Source organism: Solea solea, chromosome 11 (assembly GCF_958295425.1).
Source record: "Solea solea chromosome 11, fSolSol10.1, whole genome shotgun sequence".
NCBI lineage: Eukaryota > Metazoa > Chordata > Actinopteri > Pleuronectiformes > Soleidae > Solea > Solea solea.
The window spans coordinates 5195564-5212427 of record NC_081144.1 but is presented as its reverse complement, the minus strand read 5'-3'; the positions used below and the strand labels follow the sequence as shown (position 1 = coordinate 5212427).

General features: G+C 41.1%; 2 protein-coding genes across 4 annotated transcripts in view; both read right to left on the bottom strand.

Annotated features, from left to right (window-relative positions):
- Positions 1 to 2827: 2827 nt before the first annotated feature.
- On the bottom strand, positions 2828 to 8301 carry rnf41 (ring finger protein 41). The gene is made up of 7 exons (XM_058644236.1): positions 8167 to 8301; positions 7252 to 7350; positions 5805 to 5920; positions 5447 to 5718; positions 5156 to 5291; positions 4484 to 4587; positions 2828 to 4378 (listed from the first exon to the last, which is right to left on the bottom strand). Exons 3-7 carry the CDS (start codon positions 5892 to 5894, stop codon positions 4024 to 4026), a joined length of 957 nt encoding a protein of 318 aa, XP_058500219.1. The 5' UTR covers positions 5895 to 5920; positions 7252 to 7350; positions 8167 to 8301; the 3' UTR covers positions 2828 to 4023.
- Positions 8302 to 10295: 1994 nt separating this feature from the next.
- The window catches only part of dlgap4a (discs, large (Drosophila) homolog-associated protein 4a), an 89259-nt gene continuing 82690 nt past the window's right edge, over positions 10296 to 16864 (bottom strand). For all 3 annotated transcript variants that reach the window (XM_058643033.1, XM_058643034.1, XM_058643035.1), the window contains 4 exons: positions 16254 to 16690; positions 14117 to 14208; positions 13480 to 13629; positions 10296 to 12783 (listed from right to left, as the gene is read on the bottom strand). In XM_058643033.1, coding sequence (XP_058499016.1) covers positions 12559 to 12783; positions 13480 to 13629; positions 14117 to 14208; positions 16254 to 16690 — 904 coding nt within the window. In that variant the 3' untranslated portion in view covers positions 10296 to 12558. The remainder of the gene's footprint in view (positions 12784 to 13479; positions 13630 to 14116; positions 14209 to 16253; positions 16691 to 16864) is intronic.

Sequence of the window (16864 nt, the reverse complement as noted above, 5' to 3'; positions counted from 1 at the left end):
TGAAACACAGCGGCAGGGACTGTTGATGCGGCTCGCTGTTTCCTTTAGATTCCATCACTGTGATGGCTAAACTATGAACAAGACTATCACGCATATACACACCGTATATTTTGGGGCCTCAAGAAGTGAAAATTAACTAATGTTAACCACGTTAACCAGCAACCACACTGTCAATCACAGTATTTGTTATTGTCTATTTTCCTCTATATTGGAACATGATTTAAGAAAATAAGGATTGTGTTTTATCGAGGATGACCTGGAACCAGGGACGGAGACCATTCGTTCCTCAAGATAATGTTTACTGAGAGGAAGATTGTTGCAACTAATAGAGTGACTGATCACTACCTCTGTTGTCCTTCCTGGGCTTTGCATTTCATATCAGTAGACTATGTCAATTTGTGTTTACAGTCTGCGCCGCCGCCGCCACACCAGCCGTTATCATGCACCTCCAAACACACACCCTAACTAAACACTGACACAAACGATAAAAGAGTCCTCAGCGCAAAAAAATCTCACTTTATACAGTGGTCAGGCGGACACACTGGACACACAATGGAACATGCAAGTGAGACGTGAACTCATACTTTGGCTGAGCGGGTAGAGACACACCGTTAAGAGAGACACAGCAACAACAACTGTGTCATACATACATACATTATAGTGTACGAAGAACAGAGGGCGTGAGCGATGAACGTGTTTGAGCACAGGCGACGACCGGTCTGCCTTTGACCGACAACAACATACACCGTTAGTAAGCGGGAAACTGCAACTGCTCACAATAACTGTGCGTAAAACAGGCAAGCAGTGCCATAATAATGATGTTAGAGGACACACAAGAAATTATTATACATTCTTAGATCCTGTTCAGAAGTTTAGGACTTTTGGAGGTGGGTTGTCCTGAGTGAACATCGTCTTTCCTCTGGACGGAATAGAGACAACCGCCTCAGCTGACATCCTCACTGCATAATATGAGGTGTATGTAATATGTATTCATTGAGAGGCTTTATCGCTGTGCTTCTCCATACATATGAACCATGACGCGCTCTTGTGTCTCAGAGAGTGAGAAAACACAAAGTACAATGCAGGGCCTCGGGCCAAGAGCAGTGCTTTAAACAAATATAATGTCATTAATAATTGTTCGGAAGCCTGAAGGCAACCACATCTTTCACTTTTGACATCCATAACAACATGACGTGTGAATCACCTGTATAAAAAGAGTTACTTAAGCAGAAATGTGTATCATACACAAGATTTAGTAATATCATTAACTGAGTAATTAAAGCTGCAGTAAGCAGGGTCACCCCACACAAAGGCAAAGAGGAGGTGCAAACATTAGTTTTCTCTTTGCTGAAAGGCTGTTGTGGAATTATTGATCAAACCTTTTAAATTATTAAACCATTATTCGTGTGTAATTAGCTTTTCCTGTCGTAGAGGTTCTTTAAAATACTCTATTTGCAGGTGGGTGGATAAATCGATAACAAAGCATTAAACTTGATTATCATTGAAACAACCACTGTATACAGTGGTATGCAGTGGAAAAGCTCATTTAAAGTTATAAATGATTACAGAGGATTTTAGGGGCCCAGGTCCTGCTACACAAAACCAAACTAAAGCAAGCAATGGCATTGTTCCCATGCAAAGTGATTACAAAATTTGAGGGGATTGTTGCAAATGTGCCATTCCTGTATACTAACACAATCAACTGTTGTCAAGGGGCCCCCCCCTCACAACAATGGCCTGCTTTGCCAAACCTCTTTATACTTTACCTTCAGAGAGACATTGGTGCCACACTGGATAAAGAAGAGCTGCATAAGTGCCCCCAACATGCTGCCCACTTTCATTCGGCATCCATGCCAATAAATTGTGTTGTTTGCTCTAAACAACAAGTGCCACAAAAGCATCTGCTCACAATCGCCGCCATCAATTTAGCAAAAACAGAGACAGAGCCATCGCAGTGCTGTGGCCAGTGTGGCTCAGGTGTTTCCCTTTCTAAACCAATTCCCTTGCTTAATCATCTTGTTATTTTACTAATTGAAATGTATGTAATTTGCAAACTGTATTGTCATTGAACCAAATAGTACAACACAATTGCTGTACAAGAAAAGCACTATGCGTGCACACAAACTAATGTATACATAATAAATAGAAAATACAATAAACGTAACACTAAGAGCTTCAACATGAGAACATGAATACATATATAAAGTAACTGTAAATGTATGAAATAAAAAAAAATATTGCACATACATAAGTCTTGCAGGGACCATTAATTCAGATTAAGTAGTTTTTACTTTCATATTTTAAATACATTTTCTGTATTAATCACATTTTCAACACTCTATGCAACATATCCTGCATTACTTTGTTCAAATACGCTCCTAAACACGTGTGGCCAACATGGAGACTGTTGTTGCGCCTCATACCAACCAACCACATCACATAATGACTGCGTGTCAACAAAAGCAGAGCCACAGCATTTGGTAGAGCACATGATTTCACATTCCACTCACCACAATGGTGAGGGATTAGTCCCCACAATGAGGACGAAGCTGGCAACAGAGGATAGCAGACATGGAAATCACGTGGGTGTCGGGGTTAGACAGTGAAAACGAGAGGGAGAGTCGGGTCAGATCAGTCAGAGTTTCTATGATTCAACAACGGCATTTCACAGCCCACATCTCCTGCTCACCACCCCGCATTCTTAAAAGTACCAATTATTAAATTATTAGTCTTTGTATGATAAGCTCATCTGCTGCTGTCACTTTAGAGAAATGAAGCTCCAGACAGACCGCTGAGGACATGCTGTGGCAATGAAAGGAACTGCACCTTTCAGGATGAAATGTGACATTTTATTAATTTCTCGTCTGTACAACACAGTACATAACAGACACAAAACAAAAGAAAACATTAATAGGGATCAGAATGAAGAGCACAATTCGACGGATCTGTGTACTGCACTTTAATGAGCTTTTCTACCGCATGTCTGGAGTCTTGTCTAAGTGACTAATAGTGAATCTCTCAAAAGCCTTCAGAGTGACTTCACAGATGGTTTTTTTTTTGTTTTTTTTTACAATCTCCAAGCTGTGGTTCTCAGTGAATAAATGTATGAATGCTAACTGTGAAGAGTGATGACATCAGTGTCTACGATTCAGGATCACCTGATTACGATTTGTCAGGTAAAAGTCATTATACATAGATAAAACCCTAAATGTTCAACCTTCAATTTAACAATTCAACTGGACCCAACATACAGAGAACGTATATATATATATATACACACACACACACACAACTGAGGCAACAATGAAAACACAAAATCGATTCTTCTTCTTGCAGTGAACTTCAAATGCACCAAAAAAGGCAAATTTCCGTACATCAAATGGTAACACCTTCAAGCACGTCTGTGTAAAAGGCAACACAATAAATAAAAATGAATGGCACAGAAGGTTTCGGACAATCTAAACTGAGAAGCACAACGTCTTAGAAAATATTCACAGGAACCTAAATACTTAAAAAAAAAGAAAGAATGCGAAACAAGAAAATTTCAGAGTCGACGTCCAAGCAAACGGTAACAGAGGCTGACTAAACAGAACAGAGATTAACAAAAATCACAACCTAATTACAGTAAAGGGAATAAGAGAATGACATTTATATTTCAATATAGTATTTGTATTTACAAGCATTTATACAACTGATTTCATTGGGGGCTCAACTTATTACATTAGGACATGGAGCAGAACAATCAGATCATATAATGCACTAAATATAAACCTTGTAAACATCACATCTTACCTTCTATCTTAGATATCAGTCAGATTAAGTTTCTATCTTGACAGGTTTATAACATATTTGTCCTTACTTTAAGGCATAGGTATGAAGCTTAGGAGCTCTTTTTTCTTTTAAATAAGCCAGATTTATTCAGCCAGTTTCACCGTAACGAGGAGAAACTTACTCGTCACAACAGAGCCCCGCCAAGCAAAATCAATCCCACGTGTCTCTGGATCAGCTCAGCTCGCCGTACAGTTATAAAATCTCCTCCACGCCGTGAGCAAAGATCATGACCAGACCGGGCTCCAGGATCATGTCCTCCCCCATATGCTGATTCTCGCAGGCCATCACCACCACCGCCTGCTTGCCTGGAATACGCTTGGCGACGTAGTTCTCATAGTAACGCCTGTTCATCTGCCGCACCTCGAGGGTCGCCAGTCCCTGTGGCCAGTTGCGCTCGTGGGTGTTCTCTATCAGGTCGTTCACAACGGACAGAGGACAGCCGCTGTCAATGAGGGAGCGCTTGATGACCGCCTGAAGCACAGCATCAGGAGTGGAGATCATGCCGCCCCAGCGCGTCACACGGGCGGGCTGCATGGAGTTCACCCACCTGACGGTAACGTTAACAAAAGTGAAAACCAAGTGAAAATTAGGGGCTGAGCTGCAGCTGTCCCTACAAATTTGATCTTGGAATAACAAGCAAGGTATCACTTACTCTAAAATCTCATTGTACTCGATGCTCTCCTCAAGGTTCTGCAGGTTAGGGTTAGCACTGCGGATGGCTCTCATGTAAGCTTTCAGCAGCTGAATGTCTCGTTTCTGGGGAAGAAAAAGGAGCATCTTCAGCGACTGAAGTTAAACAGGAATATATTCCTGAGCACCAACCTTGAAAAGAGGTATTTATCCGGGTGTTATTGTTTTATTGGATTTTAAACAAATGCTACAATCATTTCATTTCCTTTAGCGAGTGCAGATTTGCACGCTGTGTAACGAATAAGCACCATTTTTTGGGGGGAAAAACTCTGTGTGTGTACATACATCTTTGAGGAGAAGGAAGAGTGAAGGGAATGCATTGTGTCTATGAGTGTCCTAGAATGTGTGTGTCCCACCCATCGAGGACAGAGAATGAACAGATGGGAGTGCAGTTCAAAAGTCAGCTCCACATTTAATTATGAGAATTCCAAACGCAGGAAATGATCGACACATAGTTGCTAAAAATAAAAGGCCAGTTAGCTTCAGCAGCTGAGAAAAATAATTGCCCTGCTATTTAGACCACTAAATGATGATGAAGTAGCTGGCTGAACAACAGTGAGTAGTGGGCTATTTGGCCAACAGATGGTGCTTAAAAAAAAGTGTTCCACATCAATGAGGAAGCAATTGTTCTTACCTGTTCCCCCAACTGGTGTTTATGCTCTGCCACCGTTTTCTCCAGCTCTGAAATCTTGGTTTGTTGCTGCTGAACAACGCTCCGCAGATGTTTGATGCAGTTATGGTTGGGTTGTTCATCTTTGGGCATCTCAAGCCTGCAAGAGTTGTAAAGTGAGAGGGAGCGGAGGACTTAACAGAGAACAGGCCACACCGTGTTTGCTAAATTTTTTATTGATGTTCAAATGGGTGATGAGGAATACATAATCGATGACTCTGAAGTTACGTGTCCTGCCAAATGGAAGGCACTCACCCGCATCCCTCCTCACAGTTGACAGGCCTTTTGGGGTTGTGCTCACAGTCTTTGAGGTGTGACTGCAGCTGGTCCAGTCTCAGCGTGGCCGTACAGCCAAAGCTTGCATTGTCACAGCTGATTTGGAGTTTGGACAGCATGTTGCGCATGATGCGAGGCACAGGCCGGAGGTGCGCTAACGTCACCACTGTGCGGTCAACAGGACAAATCTGCTGCTGGGCAAACCACTGTGTTATACAGGCATTGCAGAAGGCATGCTCGCAGTGTGGAGCCTGGAATAAAAAGAGAACACAAAAGTGAAAAACAAACAAACTAGCCGAAAATCTGCCATACTTCAAGAATGAGTCATCTTTCTTACCTGAACTGGCTCTTCCAACACTCCACTACAAATGGGGCACAGCAAGTCCTCATCCACCTCCCCTTGAAACCTCGTAACGTCATACCCCATAGTACATCACTCGGACGCACAACCTCCTGATAGAAATACAGCCAAGCATAATGGGATTTCATAAAAGTGTGATGCTTGAAGGAACGTGCTTCAAACTGTTAACTATAATTCCATAGAACCACTGCTTCAAAGCTTACGTTGGTGGAAAAAAAAATCTCATGATATATGATATCACAAGCAGCAACTGCTTCATTGCGTGAATGAATCACCTGACTGGTTCGCAGTCCATTCGGGTGATTCACTGACACCGTTCCTTGTGTGCAAGTGTGTTCAAAATGTGGAGAAGTTGTGAGCAAAAAAGAAACGAGCTCAATCAAAAAACTGTTGAAAAAAAATAATGCACCTCCATAAAAATCTTCTCTGTTCCCCGTCCCACCCAATCACCCTCTGCCATAGTTACACAAGCACACCCAACCTATGCCATATTTCCCCAACACTCTTTCCTCAATAACAATACACGCATACATCAATCTTTATTTGTAAATAGAACATAATATGATATACATGATAAATCAAAGCAAATGCTTCAGAACAAACAGTCTTTTCAACAAAAGTAAAATAGCTTCTCCAACACTGCTCATTGAAATGTGTATGCGTGTGTAATTAAAAGCCTCCTGTTCACCAACAAGCCTGCCTAATGTGACTGCAGGCTTGCACTTTGCCAGGAGAGGTCACTCCATCTGAAGCTTCGAGTAATGAACCCATTTTTGAAACAATTGGCTCAAGTGGTTCAATGGTTCACAAAAGCTTAATTTACCCATTGTCTAACACAGGCCTGCTACTAACATCCATCTAATCACAAGTGGACGGTGTTAAGTACGGCTGTTGACATCTGGCATTAAAATCTCACAATCGCAGGCTGTATAAAACAGACATGGATGTGTGATTCGTGATGTGATTTCTACTTGCAACAATAAAAAAAATATATAATTGACCAGTCTGTCTAGAGGAAAAGGAGCTTGGGGGATCAAAACTCTACTTAGACTACTGTAAGAAAATAAGATTTTAGCCATTCCAGAAAAAAAACAATAGGATGACCAGAGTTCATTCTTTGATGGCAGCTACAAAACCAAAATGAATGTATAGGCATAATATATGGGAAAGTGAAAAAGTACTGGGACCCTAGAGCAAGTCATGGGATGTCAGTTGTAGAGGCTGTGTCCAATGTGTCCTGTAGGAGGACTGCGTTCCCAGAGGGAAAATAATGTGACCAAATGTGTCCTCAACCTCAGAATATGGTTTTTATGATCAGCTCTGAGGACACATTTCAGACCTGTACTGAATGTAATACCGGTTCACTCATTATTCATGTTGTACACATGCGCGCGCACACACACCCACACTCTTTTAAACCTACCTCACTCATGAAAGGCTTTGAATGCTTCCATTCAGCTGGTGATGTATTGCAGATGCATCACATCTGGTGAAAACAACCTGTCTGGTAAAGAGGCACTCCCTGCAAAACACATTGATTATTATTATTATTCCATTCTCATACTATGTGATTTTGAATAAACACAACATGGATGCATGCAGTTTATCTCAAGACACGTTTGAATGGACTGTGGTTTTCTGTGATTTTAAACTTCATTATCAAACTATACACTTAATAAAAGGTGTACAAAAGACAAGTGCATGTGTGTCGTCTTTATTACATTAATATTTTAACAATCGATGTCATGACACGATGATGTCGGCTCACAAATCTAGGCAGATATCCATACTTCCCAAGACCGATGTCCTTGGCACCATACATTTGGAGGTTTTAACACGTTATTTTTGACACGAGACGGTAAAGCAGCCAATATCGACATGCGAATAGAAGAGTCTGTTGTTCCAGCTGACTGGAGACTGACCCAATTCCAGAAGAAGCAGCACATACTGGTCTGAGGGCGATTTACAGATGCCCCACATCACACTCAGCGTGCCTTGCACACAAGCTAACCCTACATAGCTGTTGCTATGCTTATGATCTTATTTTGCTATTGACGCATCACTGATGTGGCGTTGGCTTTGTAATAAACTGGCGCCTGTTGACTCACAATAAATAACCCAGCGCTTGAGTCAACACAGCTTGCTCATTATTAATTAATTGTGGCTAACTCTTGCTAACTAGGTAGCCCTGTTAGCGTCCAAGGTGCCGTTGGTTTCCTCTGGATGTTAGCCACCGAGCTAACCAGACATAGCGCAGTCTGGGTCAATTAAACACAGACGTGTCAGTTTGAAATTAGACATGTGAGAAAAAAACATCACCAATGAGTCGCATACTTACTTGGTCATGTAGCGAAACAAATCTTAATCGCGGCGTCTGTATATTTTCGGACGTCCCACCGTTACTAGCAGCTCGCTAGCCACGAACTGTGCTACATCCTACGCTTTTACGTCGTCCCTACGTCGTCATATTCTGACGTCACAACGTAAAAAAAAGGAGTTTCTGCTGTAATTGCAGCAACGTGAACGGCTATGACATTGTTTCTTGTTCAGTCCTAACATAAATCACACGTTTTGTTTACTTCAGAGTGACGGCCATGCTTTATTTTGTCAGGTCCTTGTCATTTTGTTTCCCAGTTTAAAAATTGTACACATTTTATTTGTATTAAACAGGGCACTTCTCATTATGTATATAAGTGCATTTCCCTGTAACGACTGTGCAGACTTTGGCTCCAATTAAAGTCACTGGTGGGGGCAGCCCATGGCCGAGAGGAAAGGCTTTGGCTTGTAACCTGAAGGTTGCTCGCTCAATCCGGGATGGGCCAAGGGCTGGGGTGCCCCAGAGCAAGGCATCCAATATTCTCTATTGCTCCCCGAGCACAGAAAAGTGCCGCCCACTGCTCACTAGTGTGTTAAGGATGAATTAAATGTAGATAACAAATTCACTATCACAATCAAATTCTAATTCTGGTGCAAGATGGCAGCACCTGAATCTGGGAAAAACAGTGGAAGGACACATTATCCTTTAAATACACTATGCTTCAGTCCAAAGCCACTGCTAAACTGTTTTGGATTTTAGTGTGGATTCTATTCTATTTTAAATGTATACTTTTAAAATGTTTTATATAGTGCTGATAAATGTATTAACACACATTGCACCACTGCAAGTGTAGTAAGTGTGGTCCTATAACAAGCTGAGCACATACATAATGAACTATACTGCTCTCACCACTGGGTGAGCTTTGCTTGCAAGACTACATACTTAGTGGACCAGTTGGAAAGTGTTTTGCTGACCCTTTTTATTTTAAGTTATAAAACAATAAAAACAACTGTGCACAAGAAAGGAGAAACAGAAATGGCTTTGGGATCACAAAGAGATGTTTGCTGTACACTAAGTTTCTGCTCCAGACCAAATAACAATTAATAGAGGTTGAGGTAATTTGTTTACACATATATCCAAGGAAAGAAACATGCATTCCAAAACTAAGTGGCATTCCCCTTTAATTCTACAGTTTATTTCAAACAGAAAAATATGCCACGTAATTAATTGCAATCACGATTCTTTATTCTCTTCAAAGAAACTAGCCTCACAGTGTCTACCTAGTACACCATACATAAAACAAATCCTTTGCAAGATATGTGCTTATTTTGTAAAATAATGTCTGTCAATACAAGATAATCTGGAACTACGGAGTTTTTGCTAATTTCCCAAGCTGGATCACTGAGAGTACAGATGCCAAGAGTGGATGTGTGGCCAGGGAGAAATGGCCATTATAGAGTGGGTACTGAAATCAGAATGGGCTCGTCATTCCTAGTGCATTTCTGTCCATCACCGAAGACGATTATCTGTGTTTCTGCTGAAGGATATTTAATGATGTTTCTCTTAGACAGTTCTGTTAATTCTAAAAAATAAAATTACCTGACCAGAGAACACTGCCATGTCCATGTGGTGGGAGAACAGCACATCCACATACTCTGCCTCTACTTTCTTTCCATTTCGTAGCCCTTTGAAACTCAGGAAGTACTGGTAAACACACTGTCTGAAGTTCCCTGATCAGGTCACGCTCTCTTAAAGTTTCAGTATGTGGACAAATAAAGGGATCCAGCTCTCAAAATGATAAGAAAAAAAAGTGAGAGGTCTTTCCACCGTTTGTCAGTTATAAACTCTCATGTACAGTACACAACCTGAATGTCTTACACAGACTGAATAGTTTTATATCATTTGCAAGACCCATTTAAAGGAGTACTGAAAATTCACTGGCAAGATCTCAAGTGTATTGTATACATAAGAAGGCCATGCTTTTAGAGATTACACAGTAATAATAAAAAAGGTCTACTGGCTAATGCTGGGGAGTTTGTGTAATATTCACGTAGAAGCGAATATTACACAAATTAACTTGGAAGTTAATAGTACGATCGCATTATGGATGAGTGCAATTAAAAAAGACAGCAATAATGATGACCAGGACATGTAGCAAAGGGATGTTTAATGATTTCTTTGGACAATGAAATGCACATGTCCATTGTTGATGTAATACAAAGAGGAGAAAAAAAAGAAAATCAACAACTTGGTACTGTGTCAGCACTCCCAGCGCAACTTCATTTGTTTGATGTTGACTAAAAATTCAAAATGGAGCAGAATAGAGATGTCTGGAGTGGTCGCGCAAGGACTGACCAGTAGGGGGAGAGCCAGCTCTTACTCAGAAACAAAAGGATGCGAGTGAACCCAGAATTGTGCATGAGCATTGCTCCACTGTGTACACATGGCACTTGTGTTTCAATCCCGAGAAAACTGAAACTTGGAAAAAGTATTCCAGTCCAGCATTCCAAGTGTCACAATGGCATGTATCCGGAGTGAGCCGATGCAAACGCAAACAAACTTCGCTGAGAATGCACACACAGACAGCCGAAACTCATGAGCATATTAAATAATAACTTTTAAATAAAATTTAAAAAAAACAAAACAAACCCAAAATGACACTGAAATGTTGATGATCATCGCCGCTTTGGCACGATAGAAAATCCCTCGCAGCACCGTTAATTTTCATAATTACAGAAGTCAAAAGAAAGGTTTAGGATCACCTATTTCCAATGAAAGTCACAATATTAAAATTTAAATAAGAAATGTACCACAGTTCTTCATTCTCAAAAACACGGGTGGGATTTTGAGCTGCTAGAAAAGGGGGAGTGAAGAGGGCGAGTCAAACGTAGCCTGTACTTCACTGAAGAAAACCTAAATTGAACTCACTTTTTCGTTTTACAGAACACTGAGTAGGCCTGGAATTGTAATATTAAGCATGTGCCCAGTTCATTTGAGGTTAATACAATAAATATTCAATCCATAGTGGTTTTCACTGATGAGTTCAACCTGAGTTTCCCCCCCCCCCCCGCCAAGGACAGTCAGTTCGGAAAAGACACACAATTATCCTTCATGATAAGAAAGTCTTATTGTAAATGTTTAATTAAATAATTTAAAACCGGTACCTAGAGCATTGCTTGTTCAAATATTATTGCTATGTTGTTCCATTTCTTTTCCAGTAGCAGGTAAAACCCCACCCAATAATCACATGTTGTCTCAGGTTGAATGGGAATGCTAAATCAAGTGGTGAGTCTTGGTCCCCTACATCACGTGAGGATGCAGTGAAAGTCAGAATGATCGGGCAAAAGACAAAAAAGAAGAAAAAAAAATAAAAAGGTGTGCGAACTTGATCGGAGGTGAATGGAAAAGTGCAGTGATCAAGTCGACGCGAGCTGTTAAATGCATACATTTCATACATTCCTCCGTAACTCACTGGCTGGACAGTCGGTCCTCACTTTTGCTTCACAAAAAAAAGGACTCAAGTTAAGACTTTGACGAGCGAGTATCCACATACACAAACTGTGGAGAGTGTGTTTGTGAAAAGGAGAAGAAGAGAAGGGGGGAGAGAGAGAGAGGTGGAGTGAATGATTGCATCAAGTGCTAATATATCATGACAGTACATGTACTCGATCTATAAAAAACTACCTTGGTACTGAACACTGACCTCTTTCTAACAAATAATCTGGTATACAACATTTACAAAATGAACATTGTATTAGTGTGATATTTATAATATATATGCTACTGCCTTCCTCTGCGTTTTAAACCTCTTGAGTGCATCAACGCCGCCTTGTCTTTTCTTACACAGTAAAGCGTACACACCACACCCAACGAGTGGCAGCCTAATACAAACAGAGAACAGGAAGACTCTGTGGACAGTGAGTACACCTGCATGTGTGTCCTGAGTGTGTGTGGATGGTAGCTCTGCTCGTATACCGGGCAGTCAAAACTTGCCGGTAGACTCAGCAGTGACGGGAATTTAAGGAGAGTAAACTTCTGGGACACCACGATTCTTCAGCTCATTAAGTACAAGGTGTCCTTATCCAAGATACTCGCACATTTAAGACAGTCTTGATATACTTTAGGAGATAATAATTATCATTATAATGTCCATAATAACAATAATAACAATAGTATTAAACATCTGTCAATAGTAATTCTGTCCCATGGCAGCAGGGTGATAATCTGCATTATTGTGGAAGGATTGTATCCATGCCCTGTGACCCCAATATTTCTCCTGTCTTCAGCTGCACTGCTTTTGAGGAATCGGCACCTGTGCATCCGCATGTATGCCTGTTTTGTTTTTGTGTTTTTGTCAGTGAATGTTTGAAAGGAGGCAGGTTTTTTTTTTCGATTACTGGTGCTGTTTCACTCTCAGAGGCGGGTCTGGGCCTCCGGGACGTAGATTTCGATGCTGTCAGCGCTTTCTGTGGCGGAGTTCTGTCGTACTGACGCCGCTCGCTTTGCCGCCATCAGCCGTTTCCGGGCTTCTTGTCGCTGCTTGTCCACAGCCGAGTCCATGCTCCTGTCCTTCCCCGTTGACAGTTTGGGCTTAGACTGCTTCTTTGGCACAGATGATGGAGGCTGCTTGTTTTCCTCCTGGGGAAAATCACATCACAAAAGAAGTGGAATAAGGTACGAGTGGCACGAGCCAAAAACACAACCGTCAAGGGTGTTGCTATTAAAGCCGGATCCTTCTCCCTAAATCAAGTCTGAATAAACATTCGATTGACACACTATTCCTTAGAGGATATTTTGATATTCCACCCGCACAAACTTGACTAAAATACTTATTACTATTAGTCAAAGTAATGTTGATTACTCATTGTGCTGCCCATCTGTGATGCCTCCTCCACAGTTTCACTCGAGTCGCAATTTTGTTTAGAAAATGTTGGAAAATAGAGATAATTGCTCATAATTTCCCTGTAAACAAGCCAGCATCTTCAAATGACTTGTTTTATTGGAACTATAGCCCCAGGGATGTTTCGTATATATTAATACAACGCTGACGCAAATGTCTTGGCACTTTTGCAAGTAAGAAGCTGAAAAGGTTTCAATTATCTCAGTATTTTGTGGATTCACACTCTGGTGAGTGATACTGATTAAATCATGAGGGTATTTACACTTGTTCCATCCCACACATACAGTGTACACCAGTGTAGCTGATGGCTGGCTGCTGGTGTTTTGTGTTACATCATACTCCAGTGGTTCCTATTTGGGCACAGGATCTAAACTCTAATCTCTTTTTTTTTTTGAGTAAATAAACAAAAATAAACATCTGGCAACAAGCATCACCTTCTTCTTTGTCTCCACAATTTGCCAGTTGTTGGCTTTCAGTTGGTAGAGCTCATCAAACTTCATGCTGATGTCTTCTATTGAGAGTTGAAGCAGATCCCAGAATCCTGCGAGGTCCTGTGCTGTTGGCTGTGGGTTGGCATGCACGTCCTGGTGACAGCAAAATGAGTCCAGTACAAAGAAGTGGCAGATAAATGACTTTGACTAAATCAAGGACAATGAATCCCATCCCTCCACACACACAGATATATCCACACACGTACACTTGCCTTGAAGCAAATGGATGAAGAAAAAACACATTTGATACTAATCAACTTTTGGAGAATATTCAATTTTAGCAATACTGGACCTGTGATAGAGATCGGACAAATGGAACAGTAGACAATTGAATCAGGGAGTGATTATCTCTTGCGGTAAATTGGACTGAATAAATCAGAGGATTTCATGTTCCCGACTTCTCTGTAAATGTAAATGCAATAAGACGACGTCTATGTGACGCTACGTGAGGGGGAAATGATGTTGGCAGTACAAAGACGGAAGCAAATGAGGTCAAGGAGAATTTCAGAATCCAACAAAAACATGTCTTAGGATAACACGTCAAAGATTAAATGAATTTGGATATAATGGAGCCACTCACCAAGTTCTCATTACAGAGCCCTCTGAACTGCTCAAACTTCTTTGATATGAGGAGCTGAGCGCTGCCTACCGCACTGCGGATCATCCCCAACACTGCAAAAGCAGAGTACAACGAATCATCAACATGTTGACGAGTATGAGCCGAAGAATAAAAGACATACTTTAAGCTTGAACAGAAAATAGACATGACACAACAACAAGGACACCAAAGGCTGAATGAAAAGACACAGTCCTCTTGCACTTGAGTGATGCACTTACTGAAGGATTACGGAGCTACTTCAAAACAGTGGAGGGGGCGACTGACAATGTAGAATTTATTCCTGTTACTACTGAAATATTTCTGCAGACATTTACCATGTTACATTCTGTGGCAGTAAATTATTTCCTAATGTAATATGTAATGTAATAATAATATATTATAATGTAATGCATTACCTCAATCTGAGGGAGAACAACAACTCTCTCTTTATTTGGGCTTTTTGCTTGTAATTGGGAAATGTATAATTCCAAATTCACAGAGAGAGAAACTGAATGATAATCTGATGACGCTTCTTCTGCCAGTCGGCTCCGTGCTCATTCATATTTAAGATGCTGCAGAGATACAACAGCCTTAAGTGGGATTCTGGGAGAGAAGGAAGTGAAATGACTCTGCTGTGGCTGCATTACAGCTCAAACAAAAGCGTACTCCCACTCTAATGAGCAACATTACCATGAGTCAATAGCAGTAATACGTCTGTCATGCTTGGCCTCATTGTCCATTGTCTGAATTTTAGAGATCTTTGTGATTTGGAAAGACGCAATATCTGGGCATTTTCTTTTTAGCCGATCAGAGTATTATATTACCTGAATTTAAAAGAATTGTTCATAATTTAATATGATGCCTTGATTTGATCTGCTTCATTTCACACACACACACACACACACACACACACTTGTGGGGGGACATAGTGGGTGAATGTTTCTGAGCTTACAACAAGATTTCCAGAGTTTTTTCTGCCTATGGTACATGCAGCATTACAGCTGCAGGTCCACACTGGAGGCTCTTCTTGGAAATCACTTATTTAACCACAAGCCACATGCATTCGTCAGCAAATTAGACAGGGAAAATTATCTTTCACAACAGTTTCACCGTCCATCCGTCTCACATGTCAAAAACGCAACATGTCCTCTTCCTGTTTCAGAGTTCAAGCTCTGCAGTATGTAAACGTACTGTATTCACTTTCACCTCTGTTTCTCTGAAGTAATGAGATGATTTTTTTCTGATTTCTTTTTGCTGTGTTTTTTTCAAGAGAATGCAATATGCTTCTGCACACTGGCCTTTCAGTTCCCCGAGTTCATAAATTCAACAAAGCTTTTATTGTGCAATATTTGAAGGACCGACAGATAAGAGACTTCAAATTGAAGAACCTTGATATTAAGTTAAGTCAAGAGATTTGAAGTATACAATACAAATGTACATTTAATGATTTTCAAGGGCAAATCGTTATGTAAAACCTAGCAGACATAAACATAACACCAGAGCAGCTCTGCAGCAAACATGTGCCGTTCCAGACATAGCACTGCAGCTGATCTGCTGTCACATCCAGTGTGAACCCAGAATAGACAGATGACAGAGGATGCTGCTCTTCTTCCTCTAAACGTCCGACAATTGTATTATTCTATTTATTGACGGTGACTGTGGTGCTATTATTACAAATATTGGGTCGCGACTCAGTATGGGCAGATACTCGTTATAAAAAAGAAGTTTTGTAAAGAAACTGTGCTTTCCTTTTGCTTGTTAAAAAGACAATATAATATTATGTCAACTCTTGATTATGGCGTTACTGTGTACGTGCAGACCTGTGTCTCCACTTTAAAGCTTTTTGCATCCATATCACAGACCCATTCCTCACCGACCATCACCTCTTATTTAAATAAGATGAGATGTTATGTCACGTTGTCTAAAGTTTCCACTACCAAAACTGTCTCATTATGAAGTACGTACACTATCAGGTCTCAGGATATTCTAAACTTGGCTGAACCTTTATTGAAGTTGGGACACCTAGTCTGTGCTCCTTACAAAAGGGAATGGTCTGGTCATATTTGAACTTCATATTTAAAATATTTTGACGGCCAATTTATGCAATTATGTCACTCACCCTCCTCTGAGAGCTTGTTGTCTTTGGTCTCCTGCTCCATCTGTTGACACCAGCCTTCCATGCGGCCTGTTTCTGCTTGCAGCAGCTTTAGAAACCAGTTACCATCCCGGAGGCAAGCAGGTGTTCCAGTTTGAACGCCATCTCCTTGGGTGCTGCAGTTTCCAGTCTCCAGGCTTGGGTCTGGTGGTGGCAATGAGGAGGGATCTAAAGCTGGGTCCAAAGACACCGGGGGTGAGGTGGATATCCTGGATGGGATTGAGGTGTGTTTAAGGGGCTGCTGTTCCATGGCTTTGTCCTGTCCGTTGGGCGCAGTGGAATTCAATGTTTGACTGTTGGTGCAGTTGGTTGTGTTGTTTTCTGTGGGTGCTGCATCCCGCGGCTCCTGAGGTTCAGTCTCGGTGTTTTGTCTGGAGGCCATGCTGCTGTTCCGGCTAAGACTGCAGAGACATGAATAAACATCAGCTCCTGACAGACAGTTAATGAACTAAAGTGATGCAGAGAAAAGTCACAATAGAGGACATTAAAGAGGTGGTGAGCAGGAAAAAGTAAAGCCCGCTGTTCAAGAAATGTGATAAGGGAAAATTACAGTGCATTGGAAAAGAATAACTAGT

Excerpts from the sequence above, each read along its gene's own strand:
- rnf41 (XM_058644236.1), bottom strand. The coding sequence starts at position 5,894 with ATGGGGTATGACGTTACGAGGTTTCAAGGGGAGGTGGATGAGGACTTG. Across the intron at positions 5,292-5,446 it reads AACTGTGAGGAGGGATGCGG|GCTTGAGATGCCCAAAGATG; the intron begins GTGAGTGCCTTC and ends CAACTCTTGCAG. Across the intron at positions 4,379-4,483 it reads GAGTACAATGAGATTTTAGA|GTGGGTGAACTCCATGCAGC; the intron begins GTAAGTGATACC and ends CGTTACCGTCAG.